At 42.1% G+C, this 21540-nt stretch overlaps 1 protein-coding gene across 17 annotated transcripts in view; it reads left to right on the top strand.

The window, feature by feature from the left end:
* The window catches only part of adgrb3 (adhesion G protein-coupled receptor B3), a 1393543-nt gene that overhangs the window by 4696 nt on the left and 1367307 nt on the right, over nucleotides 1-21540 (top strand). For 15 of the 17 annotated variants that reach the window (XM_059645517.1, XM_059645509.1, XM_059645512.1 and 12 more), the window contains one exon: nucleotides 2454-3234. In XM_059645517.1, coding sequence (XP_059501500.1) covers nucleotides 2469-3234 — 766 coding nt within the window. In that variant the 5' untranslated portion in view covers nucleotides 2454-2468. Of the gene's footprint in view, nucleotides 1-332; nucleotides 755-2453; nucleotides 3235-21540 lie in introns of those variants that run through there. The other 2 variants (XM_059645516.1, XM_059645510.1) reach the window with 2 other exon arrangements.

Below are 21540 nucleotides of genomic sequence, written 5' to 3'. Positions count from 1 at the left end.
TTAAAACTTGACATCTGAAGTGAGTTGAATTCTGTTTATTAATACTTTGGTTCGTTCAACGTCAGGAGGATTGTATTTTAATTACTTAGACACGTTTTTTGAATAAATGCAAGTTAAGAATGTGAACATAAAAGTGGGAATATGTGTGTGTGTCAGTGTGTGCGTGTTTGCGTGTGCGTGTTATGGGGAAAGGAGATGAAATGCCCGCTTCACAATCGGTTGTCTGGTCCAGCTGGAATGGCCGTGAACTATGGTGTGACATCTCTCCGCTTCACTGTCACTTCACAACGACTATACATGAACTGGGGGAAGAGCGGGGGTGGAGCTCTGCATCGGATCTGCCGGGATTCGACACGGTAAAGACCGACCTTTCCACTGCGCTGTTTAACAGCCGCAGCACCGCCCCCGCCCCACCATCACCGCGAGTGAATGTTCCTATTGCGAGGGGACCCAATTATAAGGAAACCCGAACCTCCTCGTTTCCGTGTGCGTCGTGTTCATCAGATGCATTGTAACTTGCACCAGTCAATGCAGAGTTGGTATTGAACCAGCTTGTGGAGAGACGGTATATCTGCTGGGGATTTGCAGCAATGTCTGCAGCTTTCTGAAATCCTGATGTGAGTTAAAATGGAATTAATCTCTGCGAGTTTGCGAACTCCAGCTCTGTCCAAACAAGCTGCTAGGTCTCGATCAGGCTCGTTTTGTATTCCGATTGGTGGCAAGTGTGTGCTTCAATAAGAATCTATTAACTAAGGTGAATCTCAGAAATCTTAGTAGTGAGCAAATCGTGCAGATATTTCGTTGTAGTTATCGAAGGGGAAATCGTCGCCATTGCTGCACCCCAATTCGTTGTTTGTTTTGCGTATTGTTAGCATGACCTGTCCCAATCTTGAGTCGTCGTGTAGCGTCTCTCTTGCGGTGTCCCGGGGTCTCTTTCTTTCTCTCTCCCAAGCTTATCTCACTGGGGTCCCGGCGGGTAACGCGAAGACTTTATTTGAATGGGAAAAAATAAACTTCTCATGCCTTGTCAAGAGAAGCGGTGGGTGGGTGGACGTGGGGGAGGGGTAAATTTAGAAGATAGATTATGTCGGAAGAGGAAGGTGTGCCGTGCCAAGCCAAAGCGGATTCTTAACTGGCGGTTACTTCATACTATGTTGTTGATATCACAGTATGAAGTGCTTTTCTCTCTTCCATGTGTATACAACTAATTTTTATGCACGGTAGGGGCACTTCATTTCGGGCTTACTTTTGCATCTCCTGGTTTTGTAATGAACATGGTAATACCGTTAAACACCTAATGCGGTCCGGCGGGGAATGGTTTTTTCACGAAAAGGACCGCACACTATTTTAAAGCATCAAATTCTATTATACCTTACTGGCATTTGTGTGTGTGTGCGTGTGTGTGTGTGTGTGTGTGTGTGCGCGCGCGCGCATATGTCGTGTATGCATGTGAGTGTGAAGAAATGATTTGTTAAAAAAAAGGACTTATACAATAGAGTTCAGAAACTGCACTATTGCCCAGGAGGGAGCCCCCGCTTGCAACTTGATGCCAGCTTTTTTTTTCTGATTTGGGCATAACTTTTTATCATTTCAAAATACGCGCGGGAATGGCTTTTCTTTTAAATTGACCGGTGGCTTTTAACAACTCGGGAAATAAACTCAATAAGAGCCCACGTCGTGTTATCAAACATGTGATATTTAAGTACTCTTCCTGGTCGCATAATATAAGGCGGAATCTCTTCACAATTCGTCTTGTTCTGGAGCGTGACTGACAACTCGAAGATAAAAAGTTCGGTATTATTTCTTAGCAGACCTGTCCATGCAATCATAACAAAGGACCAGGAAACAAGGTGTTGTCAGATAACCACTGCTGCCTCAAAACTGTACTGAGGAAATCACCTTTTTAACAATGGTTGTTAAACAGCCACGCTGGCTGTTAAAAAAAGCTGAAAATTTATACAATGCTTACAGGTTGCGAGGAACACTTCATTAAACTGTGGTTATTGATTAACTCAGGGCGCTGTCTGCATTTTTGCTTCGTACATATTTACTATATATTTCTGTCCTCCATTGTTCAGTTCTCCCTTCTAATGTGTTGGCTTTTGTGGGCCATATTTCAAGAATGAGTGTCGAATTTTGTTTTTTCTCTTTGTGGAAGGTGCCGCGGATGGGGTATTTAATTACCTTTTCAGCTCTCCCTTCGTGTCTCTTAGAAGACGGCGCTTGGCGGCGGTGTTTGGCTAGACTTCCTGCCGACAAAGAGAAAACTTTGCTTAAATCCAAGTTAATGTTTCAATGGTCTCCCAATCGCTTTTGCATGGGGTTGGGATAGGGTACCACGTCTGTGTAAGGTCGCCTTGCGGTGTCTACAACCTGAGTGTCACCTGCATTTTCATCTCTCGCCCCTTCCCCAAAACCCCACCACCCAACCCACCACTTTCAACCTTCTCCAGGCCAAATGTCATAGGATGAAGACCATTGGTGACCTAAGGACTTATGTGTTTGTAACCCATCTTCTGGCTATGATTGGATTTCACGTTGCTCAGGACTTATGTTCCACTTTCGTTAAAGGAGTAATTTACGGATCGTATTCCCTTAACGATCTCTTTCCCCCAAATTCCACAAACTGCACTTGGACCCTAGAGAACCCGGATCCCACCAAGTACACCATCTACCTGAAATTCTCCAAAAGGGACCAACTCTGCGCCGGTTTCTCCCTCTGGGTCTATCAGTTCGACCATTACTCTCCCGACAAGATACGGGACTTGCTGAGACACAACCGATCTGTGGTGCACTTATGCCAGGCCAGGAGTTTCTTCGTCTTCCTGGAGCTGGACAAGAATTTCATCCAGCTCCAGCGCCTGGGCCAACCCCGCGGCGACGGACCGAGTGGCCGGCCGCCTTTCGAGTTCTTGGTGCTGAACAAGGTGAGCCCCAGCCAGTTCGGCTGCCGGGTACTGTGCAGCTGGTTGGAGAGCTGCCTGAAGGCCGGAGGACAGGTTGGAAGTGCCGGGGCCACAGGAGAAGGAAGAGGAAGAAACAAAGGAGAGACGGAGGCCAGTGCTTGTGGGGTGCTGGACGCGAAATGTAATTGCCAGCAGGATGTGCTGATCGGCGTGGAAAGTCTCGACATGGTTCTACCTCTCAATGCAGACACCGAGGGCTGTCTCTCTGCTCGACTCCACACTACTCACACTTGCAATCTGACGGAGGGCAAGCGCACCCCCCGGAAAGGTAGGTGTTCGGATTTTAACCTCTTATGCAAACCTTTAAGTTTTTGTGCCAACACTTAAAAATAACACAATATTGAGACGCCACCCATGTAGAAATTTGAACTGTAAGCTAATTTTAATTATGATTACAATTGTTATTTGAGCTAGTATTGTATAAAATCACACTTCATTTGTTTTGATTTAGAAAAGTACTACTGTTATGAGAAAGCGTTAGCATATTTCCAATATCTTTCAAACAATAGTCTAGAGGAGCAGGTGATGTTTTGGGGTTCAATTTTCATCATTGGAAGAAAATGCAAATTCGGTTTCCTGAACGTGTCCGCAGTTTTTGTAAAGAGACGTTGAGACTCGGGGAATGGTCGGGTGATGCTGTGACTCTCTCGACTTCCACATTGCTCTCTCGGACTTTATAATGTCATTTGCATATCAAAGCAAGGAATCCCCATAGATTTTCCCAGCTTGTCTCAAAGATTGAGGGAGACAAACAACATTTTTTTAAAAATTAAAAGAAAACTTACATAGCGTCCACATTGCAGACCTAAGTACATGGACTAGGGATACGGCACAAATTCCCAAACAGATGGGAAGAGTCTAAATTGGGGACCAGGCATAAACTGTGACGATTCAAATGCAGTACTCAATTTCACATTGGCATCAGTGCTACTGTATGTAGCTGCTGAGTGAGTAACACCGATAAATATTTACAGATTCGACATATAGCACAAATGTGCCAAACGACAAGTGATTTTTCTTGAGGTTCAGGACTGCTATGTCGCTTCTCCCTTTGTGTTAAAGACCGTCCCAGAATCAACGTTAAACCATCCTGCATATCTGCCAGCATTTGGAATCAATATGTGGGAAAGCTATGCAGCTCTTAGCTGGCTTGTTCTTGTAAGTGAGTTGTACCGGAGGAACCTCGTCCACATACATTCAGAAACATTAATCAAATTGACAAAAGAAAAATAAAGAAACCCTCTCCCCATTGAGAACTTACCAGATAACATACGTGGAGTAGCGCAAAGCTAGATTCAAGAATAATCCAGGCCTTCAATTTGATAAAACAAAACCTTTGTACGCACTGATATTACTCATTTGTGTGTGTTTGTGTGTGTGTGTGTGTGTGTGTTTGGAGGGGGAGGGGATGTGTCAAGAGGAGGTTTTCACCAGTTTGCCCAGTCGGGCTATGGTGTTGTTCATTAGGACCGTAAGCGACCCTGGAATCACTGCAGTCGGTGAACCTATTCTTTGACAGTATTCATTGCTTGTCAGTCCCCGCAGGATAAATCTTGTCGCGGAGAGAAGGGGGGCGAGCGGGGATGGAATTCTAATTCCATTCTTAAAATCATTTCCCTCACGTTCCGCCATCGGCGGGAACTCCAGCCTTTCTCGAATACGTCAGTAGAGGTCAGGGACGAAAAGAGTTAACAGTAGCCACAGACCTCATCATTGATGAAATCTCACCGACCAGGAGTACGTTTGAGCTGCTGCAGCGCGCTGAGCTCCCCGCTGAGAAATTCCAATGCAAGAAAATATATTTCTCGAAAAAAAGGTTATTTTGAAAACATGCATATATTTTTAATACCTACTAGGTTGCAATGTTGACACTAGGTGAAACTCATAAGCAAATGATATGTTCTGCGTCGGGGAATAGCTGTTCAGATGATTTGCAGCTTAACATTTATGTAACTTGCTGACTGTCAACGGGGAGATAGCTAGTCTGATGGCCTAATGAGAACTGAACTGTATTGTTATCGTATTGATTTGAAGAACACCCCATATCAAGCCAACAAAATAATCCTCCGGATATCAAAGGACTTGGCGAACGCAAACAACCTCTGAAACAATAATTAAAATGAACACGTTCGGTCACAACTTGAATGTTGTAAAATTTTAACAAAGGGTTAACAGACGGTGAAGGGGTTAGTGGTAATCTTTCAGGAATCACCGCGTTTAAGAAGTGAGTAAAGCAAAACTCGGAGATTGTAGACAATTAGCCTGACGTGGTGGTTGGTAAGATTTTGGAGTCCATTATGGAGGATGAGATTTCTGAATACTTGGAAGTGTATAGTAAAATACGGCAAAATGAGCATGGTTTCATCAAGGGAAGATCATGCCTGATGAATCTATTAGAATTCTTAGAAGAGGTAACCAGCAAGTTAGTCCAAGGAGAACCAATGGATATTGTATGTCTGGATTTCCAGAAGGCCTTTGATAAAGTGCCACACAGGAGGCTGCTGAGTCGGGTAAAGGCCCATGGTGTTTGGGGCAAGGTACGAGGATGGAGAGAAGATTGGCTGTCTGGCAGAAAGCAGAGATTGGGGATAAAAAGATCCTTCTCAGGATGGAAACTGCTGACTTGTGTTATTTGACAAGGGTCAGTGTTGGGGTCACAACTTTTCACTTTATTCATTAATGATCTGGATGAAGGAACTGAAGGCATTCCAGCTAAGTTTGCAGATAATCCAAAGATAGGTGGAGGGGCAGGTAATGTTGAGGAGGTAGGGAGGCTGCAGAAAGATTTAGACAGGTTAGGAAAGTGGGCAAAGAAGTGGAGATGGAATACAAGGTGGGAAAGTATGAGCACATGCACTTTGGTAGGAAGAATGGACTATTTTCTAAATGGGGAGAAATTTCAGAAAACTGAAGTGCAAAGGGATTGGGAGTTCTAGTCCAAGGTTCTCTTAAGGTAAACTTGCAGATTTTTTTCATTCATTAATGGGATGATAACATCGCTGGCTAGGCTGTATTTATTATCCATGCTTAATTGCCCAGAGGGCAGTTCAGAGTCAAGCACATTGCTGTAGGTCTGGAGTCACATGTCAGCCAGACCAGGTAAGGATGGCAGTTTCCTTCCCTAAAGGACATTAGTGAACCAGATGGTTTTCTTTTCCTGACAATTGACAATGGATTCATGGTCATAATTAGATTGTTAATTCCAGATATTTTATTGAATTCAAATTCCAACTGGGTCCCCAGAATGTTATCCGGGTTTCCGTGTTAACAGTCCAGCAATGATACCACTAGGCCATTAAATTGGTAGTTGGGAAGGCAAATACAATATTGGCAGTTATCTTGAGAGGGCGAGAATATGAAGCAGGGATAGCTTAATTTCTGCTTCTGTGTCTTATGGTCTTACGGTCCAATCCTGTCATTAAAAAGATAAAAGTTAAGGCTACATAGATATAAAGATGGCAAAATGAAGCTACCTGTCTCTGTTCGCTTTTTTCTTCTTTGGAATTATATTAAAAAGCAAATGCCTTTCGGTTTCGATAACTAGAGTATCCGGGGTGACAGCTTACAAGCACGGAACCACTAGGCTTTTCGAGTAAGGTTGTCTGAATTGTGAAGAGTTGAGGACACCGTCTCTCTTGCTCCTAACACTCTGAAACCAAGGGTAGACCTTTAGGAGGGTTAACTTTCGCGGGAAGTTCAGCTTCATCTTGGAAAAGAGAAATATGTCGAGAACTCCATGAAAACAGCAGCTGAGTTGAAACTAATCGTCTACCTCTGTTGAAACAGCGACTTCGCCACAACGACAGTTGTGCTTATTCCTGCGGAAACTGTAATTGTACAATGGATGTAGGGGGGTGTTGAGCATAACAGAGCGAATAAAGGCAGTGCTTTTCTTTTACATCTGCTCTATCTCCTTTTACAACTAGACTTGATATTTAACAACAAAAAATCCTGCGAATGCTGGAAATCTAAAACAAAAGCAGAAATTACTGGAAAAACTCAGCACCGTCTTCAGAGTACTCATCCTTCTTTGATCCCCGAAGAAGGAGGAGCGATGGAGAGATAACAAAGAAGGTGGGATGTTCTGGATTGCTTTGCTCAAAAGGGCAATGGAAGCAGATTCAACAGGAACTTGTGAAAGGAAATTGGATAGGTAGCTGACGAGGATAATTCCAGGGCAATGGCGAAAGAGCAGGGGAGCAGGACGAATTGAATCGCACTGTCAAAGAGTCCCAGTACAGGCATGATGGGCAGACTGGCATCTCTCTATGATTCAATGAGGAGCATACGCTGGGAAGGTTCATACAGAGCCACTGGATATCTGTCATTCTTCTGGTGTTTACTGTCAGGCAACCCATAGGGTATTTTTTTAAAATACAGAATCGTATATGCAGACATACCATTTAAATATCCGTTGTAAGGTCACAGTATTTGAACCAGATTGTTTGTCACCTGGTCAGTACTTTTAATACAGGCCGTTTCCATTGTCGTGCTTACTCTTTCCAACCTGCATTGTTGTTAGAAATCTGTCTGTGTCTATCTATCCGACCAACACATCCGCCCATCTGTCTATCTATCCATCCGTATCTGTTACTGCTTGCTATCTGCACCATGCCGGGCAATTCCTCCACCACCAGCGATTGGGATCTCATTCTTATTACTTCCTCAGAAAATCAGGACGCACCGATCGTATTTGCGTGACATCTGCGCCCTCTATAGAAACTTCTAACACGAAATTCTCCTACAGCGGCTCGAGGCAGGAAATGTGCGATTGGAAAGCGACCAGCTTTAAATGTCTTGTCTGACGCACCCATGTTAAAAAAAGCCGGAATGTTCTTTGGGAAGGTTGGAGTCTCCCACTTTTATTCACAGCCACCTCAATGAACCCCTGTATCTGATGGCGAAAAGTCCTTAGCACAGCAATACCGCCTCACAGCCCGAAAAAATCTCGACAGCTGTACCTGAATTTTATTTTAAACACAACAGGACTTCGAATGACAATTAGCTGACTGCACGATGAATATAGGCAGATATTGTGAAATGATTGTGTTTACAAATTATCTAGAGGGCAGATTTTGGATTTTATTTTGTCTTTCTGCAATTTGCCACCGTGGCAAATTTACAGTTATCTCGTTTTAGTGGAACATGGACAGTTGCAGTAAGAATTCAAAGGAAACAACTGAAGGTTAGCCCCATGCCTCTCAGTTGGAACCTACAAAATGCTAGGATACGAGCAGAGACTAATGTAGGACCGAAAGTGCACAAGGTATCTGAGTCAATCAGTGATGACCCCCAATGCATTCCAGCAGAGAGCTCCATTCCCCACCACTTCTGCAGTGTGCTAGTGCTAGCATAAGCACATAGTTCCATTCCCAAGGAATTACCTGTATATTCAAGCATTGAACTACTCTCCAAAGAGTACCAAAAATAATCTCCAGTGGAATTAGACTTCATATGGTATTTAACTTAAGGAAGCTGAGTTGTTTTCTTGTGATTCCCAGTGATCCCTGTGTTCAAACTGTGACATGACGTGGCCATGTTGATGTATGGCCAAAACTGGAGCATATTGGTATGAAGCTGTAAGTTGAAACTAAGATTTAAATACTTTAGAATGTGCATTTAGTGACAATAACATGGTAAAATAAATGACGAAATATCTTTATGAACTAGCTACATGTCTTAAAAGATATTTCATTCTTCATACATCATGCTCACAAAATCTAAATGCTTTTCTTAAACAATGAGCAATAATGGACTAGTGACTAGTAATGGACTTTGTGACTAGTAAGGTTGATGAGGGTCAAGCTGTGGATGTGGTGTATATGGACTTCAGTAAGGCATTTGATAAGGTTCCCCATGGAAGGCTCATTCAGAAGGTCAGGAGGAATGGGATACAGGGGAACTTAGCTGCTTGGATACAGAATTGGCTGGCCAACAGAAGACAGCGAGTGGTAGTAGAAGGAAAATATTCTGCCTGGAAGTCAGTGGTGAGTGGGGTTCCACAGGGCTCTGTCCTTGGGCCTCTACTGTTTGTAATTTTTATTAATGACTTGGACGAGGGAATTGAAGGATGGGTCAGCAAGTTTGCAGACGACACAAAGGTCGGAGGTGTCGTTGACAGTGTAGAGGGCTGTTGTAGGCTGCAGCGGGACATTGACAGGATGCAGAGATGGGCTGAGAGGTGGCAGATGGAGTTCAACCTGGATAAATGCGAGGTGATGCATTTTGGAAGGTCGAATTTGAAAGCTGAGTACAGGATTAAGGATAGGATTCTTGGCAGCGTGGAGGAACAGAGGGATCTTGGTGTGCAGATACATAGATCCCTTAAAATGGCCACCCAAGTGGACAGGGTTGTTAAGAAAGCATATGGTGTTTTGGCTTTCATTAACAGGGGGATTGAGTTTAAGAGTCGTGAGATCTTGTTGCAGCTCTATAAAACTTTGGTTAGACCGCACTTGGAATACTGCGTCCAGTTCTGGGCGCCCTATTATAGGAAAGATGTGGATGCTTTGGAGAGGGTTCAGAGGAGGTTTACCAGGATGCTGCCTGGACTGGAGGGCTTATCTTATGAAGAGAGGTTGACTGAGCTCGGTCTCTTTTCATTGGAGAAAAGGAGGAGGAGAGGGGACCTAATTGAGGTATACAAGATAATGAGAGGCATAGATAGAGTCGATAGCCAGAGACTATTTCCCAGGGCAGAAATGGCTAGCACGAGGGGTCATAGTTTTAAGCTGGTTGGTGGAAAGTATAGAGGGGATGTCAGAGGCAGGTTCTTTACGCAGAGAGTTGTGAGAGCATGGAATGCGTTGCCAGCAGCAGTTGTGGAAGCAAGGTCATTGGGGTCATTTAAAAGACTGCTGGACATGCATATGGTCACAGAAATTTGAGGGTGCATCCATGAGGATCAATGGTCGGCACAACATTGTGGGCTGAAGGGCCTGTTCTGTGCTGTACTGTTCTATGTTCTATGTTCTATGTTCTAATGGCTGATTTCTAACAATTAAGTTATACATTATAATTATATTATCTAGGTTCATGGTGGTCTCAAATCCCAAGCTTGTTAGTAAAATAAAGTTTGAGCCTGATAATGAGTAATGTAATCTTATGATTACTGTTCCCTCAGTAAATGCAATTCTTTCTTAAGCCGGTTATGCAATCAGTTTACACCAATGCAGGATGGACTTGAATGCATCAGAAGCAAAACTTGGATGTGAGTTTTGTAAGTTGATTAAGGCTGCATCAAGGTAGGACATGTGAAACGTACCCTAGGATATAGTCACACCAAAGCAAAATATTGGCATTTTTGGAAACCTAGAATAATACTGAAAATACTGGAAAAATTCAGGAGGTCTGGCAGCATCTGTGGACAGAGAATCAAAGTTAACATTTCAGCTCAATGACCTTCCACTGTTTTTGGTTTTTATTTCAGATTACAAGCTTCCACAATATTCTGTGTTTATTTATTTTCTGTGCCTAATTTTATTTACATGAAATATGCTAGAATGATTTATCACATTAAATATATTATAAATGTAAGTTGTTGTTCTTGGTATTCATTTCCCAAAATGTTGTAATCCAGACAAGTGAAGCATTAATTCTTCATATTTCTATTTTAATCTGATAAAAATCAAAATTCCATAAGCATTTCTGATTATCTTTTACATTGCTGCACTAGCTTTTAGTGGTTTTGTGGATGAGAAAATTTAATTTTCTTTGCTCTAACACAACTTCAGTAATCTCTCACTACAAACGAAATATACCCATTTTTTTCTTTCTTGGATCTTAGTTCAATGAACTCATATTTCTCTACATTATATGGCATTTGTCATTCTTAGAGTGTCTCTCATGCTTTGCGACTTCCGGCTCTGTTACACAAAATATTTTGCTTCCAATCGTAATGTCACCTAAAGTTCAAAATGTTGCTTCTTCCAAACAATTAACAAATAGGAAGAAAAGCTGAACATAGGCATCTGGGGAGTTCATCACTAAAATAGCTTTCTCTTCAACCGTACTTTGTTTACTTAATCACCACTAATTGCCAACTAATGGCACAAGATTGCTGTTATTTTTTTCAAATAATCTCATCAGCAGTTACTTCACTGATACTGGATCAAAATTTTGGAACTTGCTTACTACAAGCCTAGGTGTTGTTAGATCCATTGCACTGAAGTTCAACAAGGCTGCTCTTTAACACCTCAAACAAGGCAGTTAGGGATGACCAATAAATGTTGGCCTATCCAACGATGCCCATAATCCTTATATGAATAAATATAAAGTTCACTATTTGACTTACGGAAGCCCAAATGAACACAATCCATAAATGCTCTCCCATTTAGCTTGCCAGTGAGTTTTTACAAGAACATAACTAGATCAGTCAGACATACCCTTGCCATCTATGGTAAATCTCTCTGGTAAGCTGATACTTGTCCAAGTATTCATGTACATTGTTGGTTTTTATAAATTCAAGGAACTTTGCATTAAATGATGTTAAACTGAGAAGGATGCCTTCTTAAGTAATGATATACATTAACAATTTTTCAATTCAAATGAACAATTCTTTTTTCTTGAGAACTTTGAAAAGCATGATTCATGCAACTGCAATTTTATCACATGTATTTCTTAACAACATAAGGTGGGAAGTTTCAGATCCTGCATATTATTTCATCCTTAGGTCCAGTCTTTTCACGTGTACCATTTTTAAAACTAACATAATCTCCATCTTGTAACTGATATCCATTTCAAGCCCACCGACTCCCACAGCTACCTGGAATACACCTCCTCCCACCCACCCTCCTGCAAAAATTCCATCCCCTATTCCCAATTCCTCCGCCTCCGCCGCATCTGCTCCCACGATAAGACATTCCACTCCCGCACATCCCAGATGTCCAAGTTCTTCAAGGACCGCAACTTTCCCCCCACAGTGATCGAGAACGCCCTTGACCGCGTCTCCCGTATTTCCCGCAACACATCCCTCACACCCCGCCCCCGCCACAACTGCCCCAAGAGGATCCCCCTCGTTCTCACACACCACCCTACCAACCTCCGGATACAACGCATTATCCTCCGACACTTCCGCCATTTACAATCCGACCCCACCACCCAAGACATTTTTCCATCCCCTCCCCTGTCAGCTTTCCGGAGAGACCACTCTCTCCGTGACTCCCTTGTTCGCTCCACACTGCCCTCCAACCCCACCACACCCAGCACCTTCCCCTGCAACCGCAGGAAATGCTACACTTGTCCCCACACCTCCTCCCTCACCCCCATCCCAGGCCCCAAGATGACATTCCACATTAAGCAGAGGTTAACCTGCACATCTGCCAATGTGGTATACTGCATCCACTGTACCCGGTGTGGTTTCCTCTACATTGGGGAAACCAAGCGGAGGCTTGGGGACCGCTTTGCAGAACACCTCCGCTCAGTCCGCAACAAACAACTGCACCTCCCAGTCGCAAACCATTTCCACTCCCCCTCCCATTCTCTAGATGACATGTCCATCATGGGCCTCCTGCAGTGCCACAATGATGCCACCCGAAGGTTGCAGGAGCAGCAACTCATATTCCGCCTGGGAACCCTGCAGCCATATGGTATCAATGTGGACTTCACCAGTTTCAAAATCTCCCCTTCCCCCACTGCATCCCTAAACCAGCCCAGTTCATCCCCTCCCCCCACTGCACCACACAACCAGCCCAGCTCTTCCCCCCCACCCACTGCATCCCAAAACCAGTCCAACCTGTCTCTGCCTCCCTAACCGGTTCTTCCTCTCACCCATCCCTTCCTCCCACCCCAAGCCGCACCCCCAGCTACCTACTAACCTCATCCCACCTCCTTGACCTGTCCGTCTTCCCTGGACTGACCTATCCCCTCCCTACCTCCCCACCTACACTCTCTCCACCTATCTTCTTTACTCTCCATCTTCGGTCCGCCTCCCCCTCTCTCCCTATTTATTCCAGTTCCCTCTCCCCATCCCCCTCTCTGATGAAGGGTCTAGGCCCGAAACGTCAGCTTTTGTGCTCCTGAGATGCTGCTTGGCCTGCTGTGTTCATCCAGCCTCACATTTTATTATCTTGATAATCTCCATTGTGGTCCTCCTCCTTTGACTTATTCCCATATACATGTTCCTTGTTTCCTGCCCAAATGAGAATTTGAATGCAAAATACTTGCTTACTTTTGGTTTGCATATAATGAATTTGCCTTTCATGAAACTACCTCCATCTTTACTGGGCTTCTCTTTACCTATATACACAAATTAGTTGTTTACATTAATATCTTGAGTAGGTTTAATTTTACGTATTTTATTTTTCCTGTTATATTCCAGTTCCCACTTTTTTGTTTTGCTTTTTATACCTTTAGCCCTGACTCTACAGTTCACTAAATTTTGACTTTTCCTTCATTAGTCCAAATATTTCGTTCTTGCTTCAACTATGCTAATAGGGTCTTTCAATTTTAGGAACATTTGCTGCCTTTGCATTGTGCCATTAGTTCTTTGAATGCATGTCACTGTTTGCCAGTGTGTTTATTCTTTAACAGTTCACTTCACTGTGATCAATCACTTTTTTTTAACCCTTTCAAATAGTGTCTTAGTTGTCATTAAAAATGTGCTTAAATACTCAACTCTCTTCCTTGTAAATATTTATTCGGTATAAATATTGAACTCGCTCAAATTCTGATCATGATGTCCAAGTTGTTCCCTTGCTATCACATTGATAGTTAATTCTGGCTCATTATACAGCACTAAATCAAGTATAGCTTGTTTTCTTGGTTCTATAATATATTGATCTACAAACCTAAAACACATACAAAGGAATGTCTTCACAGTTACAACCATTCTACCTTTCTCAAAATGAGAAATTAACTCTAACAAAGTTTGGCTATGTAACACTTGCAGTTTCAGTCCTATGGTGTCATTTTGATATTTCTGGAGCAAATGGGCCTCCTAGTTCATAGGTAGGGACACTTGTTTACAAGAATGATACCTGGACTTCAGGGATTAAGTTATGAGAAAGGTTAGATAAAAATGTTTGCTTTCTCTCGAAATTAAAAAAAATGGTTAAATGGTGGTATGAACAAAGTCTGCTAGATATTTACAGGAAAAGTCAGGGTAGATAAATTACTTTCAGTGGTTGACAATTCTAGAAGTTGGGGGCTTAGTCTGAGAATTCAGGAGAGATGTTAAGAAACACTTCTGTACACAAAGGATTGTAGATATTTGGAACTCTCTCTCACAAATGGCATTAGATGCTGGATCAGTTGTTTAATTTTAATCCAGTTAATTTTTTTTTGTTTTTATACCTTTAGCCCTTGATAAACATATATGGAGTTAGGCCATATATTAGCCATGATATTATTGAGTAATGGAATAATCTTGAGGGGCCTGAATGGCTTACACCTGTTTCTATGGCACCAATACTGTGCCGCAACAGCTGTCTCATTTCTATTGCCTTTTTATTGTGAAATCTGGAAGTGCTTGCATGTATATCTGAATGGTTTTTCCCATGACATCCATGTTACTTTCCTCTTTTATCTTCCACCACTAAATCACCCATTGTTTCCAATAAATTATTAATTTTATCCAATGTCTGTCAGGGGCATTAATACTATAAAGGTAAAACTCTAGGAAACTAAGGGGAGGAGGCAGACTGAGCCAAAATGGAGATGGAAAGGGAAATAAGACACTCCACCCCTTGTGATGCCTTTCCAAAATGATTGAGAGTGTTTGTGGACACTGCATACTCCCTCTCTAAGGGCGCTCAAGCAGGAACGTAGCTCAAGAAGAGTGGCAAGCTGTTGGGCACTAAGAAACCCTCCATAGTTCACTGTCGACCACTCTTATTTCATATTTTCTCATCTACCTGACTACAGGTATTATGATATAACTCTGGTGCAGGTGGGACTTGAACTAGACCTCAATCCAAAGGTAGGGATACTACCACCACACTGCAAGTATACCCAATCTCTCTTGTTAATACTTTCATTTCCGTTTACACATCTGTAAATATATTCAGCAGGAACAATCCCTAAGTCCCATACTCCAAGCATTATTATTGAATGAGATCATCAAATACACTCACATTTACTGTTGGTCGATAGCTATTGATTATATCTCATATTGTAGACCTTTTGTGAGATTTCCCCCTGCTCGTTGAAGCTGATGATGTCAATCGGGAGTGATGCTACATATTGTTGAATATCATGGCTCTGATATTGAGAGTTCTGGTCAGATTACTCATTCTCAGTCATAGGTGTTGTGTGTATTAACTTGTCAAAAAAGTAGAGGAAGATAAGGGGCAGCAGGACTCCTAACCACCAGGCTTTTCAGGAAATGATTCTCATACTTCAGTCTAAACTGGGAAGAGAGTGCATCTTTTCTGAAGGAGGAGCAGAATGAAAATTCTCACCCCTTGTAGCGAAAACAAGAACAGCACAGCAATGACAGTGGCTGTAAATGTCTGAGAACATAGAAAATAGAATAATACAGCGCAGAACAGGCCCTTCGGCCCTCGATGTTGCGCCGACCTGTGAACCTAAGCCCATCCTCCTACACTATCCCATCATCATCCATATGCTTATCCAAGGACTGTTTAAATGCCCCTAATGTGGCTGAGTTCACTACATTGGCAGGCAGGGTGTTCCACACCGTTACCACTCTGAGTAAAGAACCTGCCTCTGACATCTGTCTTAAATCTATCACCCCTCAATTTGTAGCTATGCCCCCTTGTACAAGCTGAAATCATCATCCTCGGAAAAAGACTTTCACTATCCACCCTATCTAATCCTCTGATCATCTTATTGTTGAGATCCTTCTTGGTTGATGCAGGAGACACCTCTAAGAGCTCTCTGTTTAGTGTCTACTGCTATGTGATAGTGGTAAGTGATGGCCTTTATGTCAGGAGAGGAGAGTACATTGTGATCAGTGAGAATACAGTATTGCCCTTGTTTCCTCATGACACAGTGTACCTAAATGCATGTACATGAACAAAGCATCTAAATGCAGAGATCTGCTACAGCTACTGAACTGACCACTTGCTACATGTACTGTTGCTGTGCAACTGTGCTGAACACACTGTGCTGCTGAGTGCATGGTATCATACTATTATTCTGCTGTTTTCTTTGAACCATTATATAAAACAGATTGTTCTAGTGACAAGTGACATTCATTTACCTTTGCCTTCATGCAGATCCTCAGGATTGAGAATGACTTGCTACCACTCTGGCTCAATGAGATTTGAGATAGTTAACACACTCAATACATGATTCACACACTCTGCCACTTGTGGAGATGACAGTATTTGAAGGGTTGCATAGACATACTGTTGAGAGGTTTGTGCATTCCCTGACCTTATACCTGCACATTCAGAAAAAGGCCTCTTAATGTGTTTAGTGTCTCCATGAATCAATCCTATCCACTTTGGTCAACCTACAACTGCGTGTCTCCCATTGGGTTGACAGGGATGTTTGACTTCATTACCAAATCTTCAAGCACAGCCAGAATATATTTTTGCTCAACGTCTTGATGTGTTCTGCTGCAAACAAGATCAGATCAGAGCAGTCACCTTGAAAGTGTTGTGTCAGGCAGACAAATGACGTGTTCCACCCAATGGAACTGGTTTCATTCCATTTTCCAGCTGATCATCACTCCACTATGTTACCCAACCAGAGAGTGGGGCTCACATGCACATAATGAGATATATGCTAACACAAAGAACATCATTGTGCGGGTTGCTGGGAAGCTGAAACAAGTTTTCACAGCTTGGACCATTCTAGAAAAACCCTGCAGCATGAACCAGGCTGCATATCATGTTCTTTGTGATCCCTTGTTGATTTCCTAAACCTGCACAACTGCCTGCACAGGTGACACACCTTGGATATCTGAAACATTAAAGAAACAGTGGTAGGTTTGGGATGAGGGAAGTGGTGCATGGGAAGAAGGGAATTGGTGCACACTTCCAATGCGCACCATTTGGAAATCAGAGTAGATCGTGGAATAAAGAGGAAGGAAATGGACGTACATGCAATAGTGTAGGTTAGACAGGCTTCAGATCGGTATGACAGGTCGGCACAACATGGAGGACTGAAGGGCCTGTACTGTGCTGTAATGTTCTATGAAATGGGATGTGAGAAAGATTAGATTTGGAGATCCTCTGCCTTTGCTTACAATCCCATTGCTGGCCACTATCTCAGTCATGGATGATCTTATGATGGTTAGCACTATCTACTCCTTTGGGGTGAGGACATAGAACCATGCTGGCTGTCTGCTGATTGTCTGTTGGGATATGGAATGGGTGCAGGCCATTCTGTATTGCAACAGAAGAGGATCTGCGATGCTGTGTGGAGTGCAGTATGCAGGGTGATGTGGCAGTCACGGTTGAATAGTTCGTGGCATTTCAAGTTATGAACATGGTGTGTGGCTTGCAGTATTTACTACATAAGGGTGAATTGAGTTTAGCACATTAGTCCTCGATCATGCTCACTAAAAACTCCTGGTAGGTGAGTGAAGGGATTGTGGAATAGTATGTGGTACAGTTGTACGCGTCAGATATTTGGAGATTCAACTATTGACCTTGACCACTAAGGTCATTAAATTTCACCCCGTGCTGCCTAGCCCTCTGGGTACACTGATACCCTAGCTCTGCATGATTGCCTTGCCCCTATCCCTTTCCAGTACTGACCTGGGTGGTTTCCTGGTCTCTCAATAAATTGTTACCCCACTCCAACGGTTCAACCCCTGTAAGAAGAAATTGGTGATGCTTCATTATTAGTCCTTTTGCACCATTTTATCTCTTCTTGTAATCAAATGTTCTGATCCAGTCTCCATCAGCATCCACCACAGTTAGAAGGCAACTTCTCCTAATGAGGCATGGGCTGCTTTCAAGTGATGTATGCCAACAAAGGATTCCTAAATGAACTGAGATTCGCAGAATTATGGCAGCACAGTTGATGTCTGGCCTCATTGTTCTGCCATTTATATTATCAGGCAGCTCAGCACCTATTTGGGTGGAATGGGTGCACATTAATAGTGCACACAAGCCCTGTGCTTCACTTCAGATCTTAGCTTGTCTCCTGTAATCTCTTATAATGATTATGATGCCTGAGCAACATTATAAAATAATGACATTAAGAAATATATCTTTGATAGACTGATACCTGGAGAATACGTTGGTTTATGAGGTAAGTTTTATTCATTTCAGATCTTAGCTTGTCTCCTGTAATCTCTTATAATGATTATGATGTCTGAGCAACATTATAAAATATTGAGATTAAGAAATATATCTTTGATAGACTGATACCTGGAGAACATGTTGGTTTATGAGGAAAGTTTAGACAGGCAGGGCTTGTGGAGTTTAGAAGAGTGAGGGGCGTCTTGATGGATTATACAGGATTGTGAATTGTCTTCAAGAAGTTGAGATAGCAAGAATGGCTTCTGTCATAGTTGAGTCCAGACAAGACTAGGATCATTTTAAAATTAGGGATCATCCTTTTAAGACAGAGATAAAATCTTTTCCCTTGCAGTGGGTTGTGATATTTTGGAATTATATCGAGTTTTGAGAAGGTTTGTAGCTCAGGTTGAGGTTCTGAATGTGAGTTTGCTCACTGAGCTGGAAGGTTAGTTTTCAGAAGTTTCGTCACTATTCTAGGTAACATCATCAGTGAGCCTCCGACGAAGCGCTGGTGTTATGTTCCGCTTTCTATTTACACTTCGTCGCAGGCTCACTGATGATGTTACCTAGAATGGTGACGAAACGTCTGAAACTAACCTTCCAGCTTTGGAATTTTATCTTGAAGATAGAGGTGGATCGTTGAATATCTTCCAGATAGATGTGGATAGATTCTTGCTAGGTAAAGGGATCAACAGTGATTGGGGGTAGATGGGAATGAGGAATTCAGAACTGAAACAGAACAATCATAATCTTGTTAAATGCTGGGGCTGAATCAGGTGTCCTAAAGGTCTATTTCTGTTCTTATTTTATATGTTCATATATGTTTTCTCGATTTCCATAATTGTACATGCCCCTACCTCATCCAACGGTCTAGAGACACCTAGGTCTTACATCACTTGCTGTTCTTTAATTCTGCCCTTATTGCTTCTGCTGGCCCTTCAGCCTCACTGAAATATTGTTTTCCACTGCTGTAATTGCTCCTTTTAACAACACTGCTATTGACCCTCCTTTCTCAATTATCTTACCCTTTTCAGCAGATCATAGAGCTCAGTGAAGTTATAAATTCATTAACGCCTGCTCATTATTTTCTTTGTTAGCTGATTCCTAGATATAGTGCTATTCTGGCCACAGTGAATGTTTTCTGTGGAAAATACGATTTTGCTATAAAGTAGTTCTGCAGTCATGAAAATTTATCATTTGTTGGTTATATTAATGTGAACATTATTGATTATAGACAAGGTCAATTCCTCTTGCAAACAACTGAGTTCCATAGCTAAATGCTTTCCTTGAAGAATATGTTGCTATCAGAATGCCTTTGAAAAATCCAAGTTATGAATTATGACTACCATTAAGATCTCTTAAACTATTCCACTATTTATTGATTTTGTTTAAATATTTCTTGTTAGTTGTTGAGATTTAGTTATGTTCCGGAGTTGGTTAGCTTAAAGTATAATATTCTCAGTTTCTTTGTGCTAATACTGAACACTTATAATGAGTCTGTTGAGATACGGAAAGCATTAACTGTATTAAAAACACATCACAGTATGGCTTTATGCTGCCACTAGGATTTACAAGGCAGATCAAAAGCTCGTGATTTTGCCTCAAGTCCTGCTATGATCTACATTGTGCCTCATTAGCACATTGCATAGTTAACATTAACCTGTTAACCTACAACAACAGTTCTTTGTTCCACAAAATGGAAGAAACTAGATCAAGATGAACAGCTCATACTATGGAGTTAATAGTAACAGATTCACTTGCGTTCATTCGTCCTCTTACTCTGTCCACTTCTGTGATTTGTTGGGTGACATTGAGCTCTCACGCCTTGATGGGGAGTAAGCGGTCATGCTTCCTACTTTTACTGCTATTCAGTCAGAGATTCTGAACAGTATACAGGAACAAGCCTCAATGGCACAGGAAGTGACCCAAATATGGTATCCTTCAAGATGAAGTAAAAGAAATAAAATGCTTCTACTTACTTGGTTATAAACACTATTAACATCCACAATTGCAATTCAGATGTCAGGATAGACTCGGGGAGAAGTTCAGTGTGATCTAACCAAGAATTCCAATGCTTCAGCATCTGAAGAAATCTTAGGAAGTGGATTCCCAACTAGAATGTTGTTTGTCTGAAGTCCTATTTGCATATTCATTTCACAATGTATTGTTTGCTGTGGTAATTGCTTTTATTTTATTCATTAATGGGACATCTCTAATTTGCCCATCTCTAATTGCACATGAGGATCTGACGGTAAGCTTCCTCTAGAACTGTCTCAGATGCACTAGGTCTATTATATATAGTTGATTGTCCCCACACCCAAAGAAGCTACCATTTTGCATTGGGACCTATGAAGCTATGTAATGAAGCAGTCATTAATACTTCATTGGCAGCCCAATTACAATGTGATTTTTCTGCACCGCAATTGCAAATGTAGACCTAATTCTAAAGTCAGGACTCAGATTGACTCAGGAATCAAGTGGAGAGACACTCCCTAGAGGATGCTCCACTTTGGAATTGGCAGGTGTCTTTGCACCTGGCTCGTACTGCACTCCTGAAGTTAAGGTAGATGTTTAGGTGATTCCCGTAGGTGCTAACGTCCTTGGCATGGTGCACTATCTCAGCCCTGTCCTTTTATTAAATGTTTAATAAGATTCATCATGTCATAAATTATGAGATCATTGGAACAGAGAGTGAAATGAAGCTTTTGGTTTGAACAGAATTGGGAAAAATTGTTGCTATCATTAACTTGTCAAGCATAAAACCCAATGTGTAAGAAATAGGAGGGAAGATAGATTATAGGCTACGTTAATCATGTTGTTATTGACCCTACTGCACCATTCAGTAAGATCATAGCTGATTGTTGATCCTAAATCCATGCTTATGTCAGATTCAATATCCTTCAGTTCCATTTATAATGCAAAACACCTGTGTTTGCCGGCATACCAACATACCTATTGTCTATTACTCCTGAGATAACAAGGTGCAGAGCTGCTTGAACACAGCAGACCAAGCAGCATCATAGGAGCAGGAAGGCTGACGTTTTGGGCCTAGACCCTTTTCTGATGAAGGGTCTAGGCCCAAAATGTCAGCCTTCCTGCTCCTTTGATGCTGCTTGGCCTGCTGTGCTCATCCAGCTCTAAACCTTGTTATCTCGGATTCTCCAGCATCTGCAGTTCCTATTACATCTATTACTCCTGAGACCCTTCTCGGAAATTTCTTCTGTGCCTTCTCTAAAACCTTAATATCCTTCTTAAAATGTGATAGCCTAGAAGTGATTACAATACTCCAACTGGGGGGTGACTTGCTGTTATACAATGGTTCAGTGCACTTTCCTGGTGTTGTACTTTCATAAATATTGGAGCCTAAATGCTTTTCAAACTGCTTTGTTAGCCTTTCCTACCACAGTGAAAAGTTT

The sequence above is a fragment of the Stegostoma tigrinum genome, chromosome 4 (assembly GCF_030684315.1).
Source record: "Stegostoma tigrinum isolate sSteTig4 chromosome 4, sSteTig4.hap1, whole genome shotgun sequence".
Lineage (NCBI taxonomy): Eukaryota > Metazoa > Chordata > Chondrichthyes > Orectolobiformes > Stegostomatidae > Stegostoma > Stegostoma tigrinum.
The sequence above is the reverse complement of the archived record's forward strand: the minus strand, read 5'-3'. Positions and strand labels throughout refer to the sequence as shown.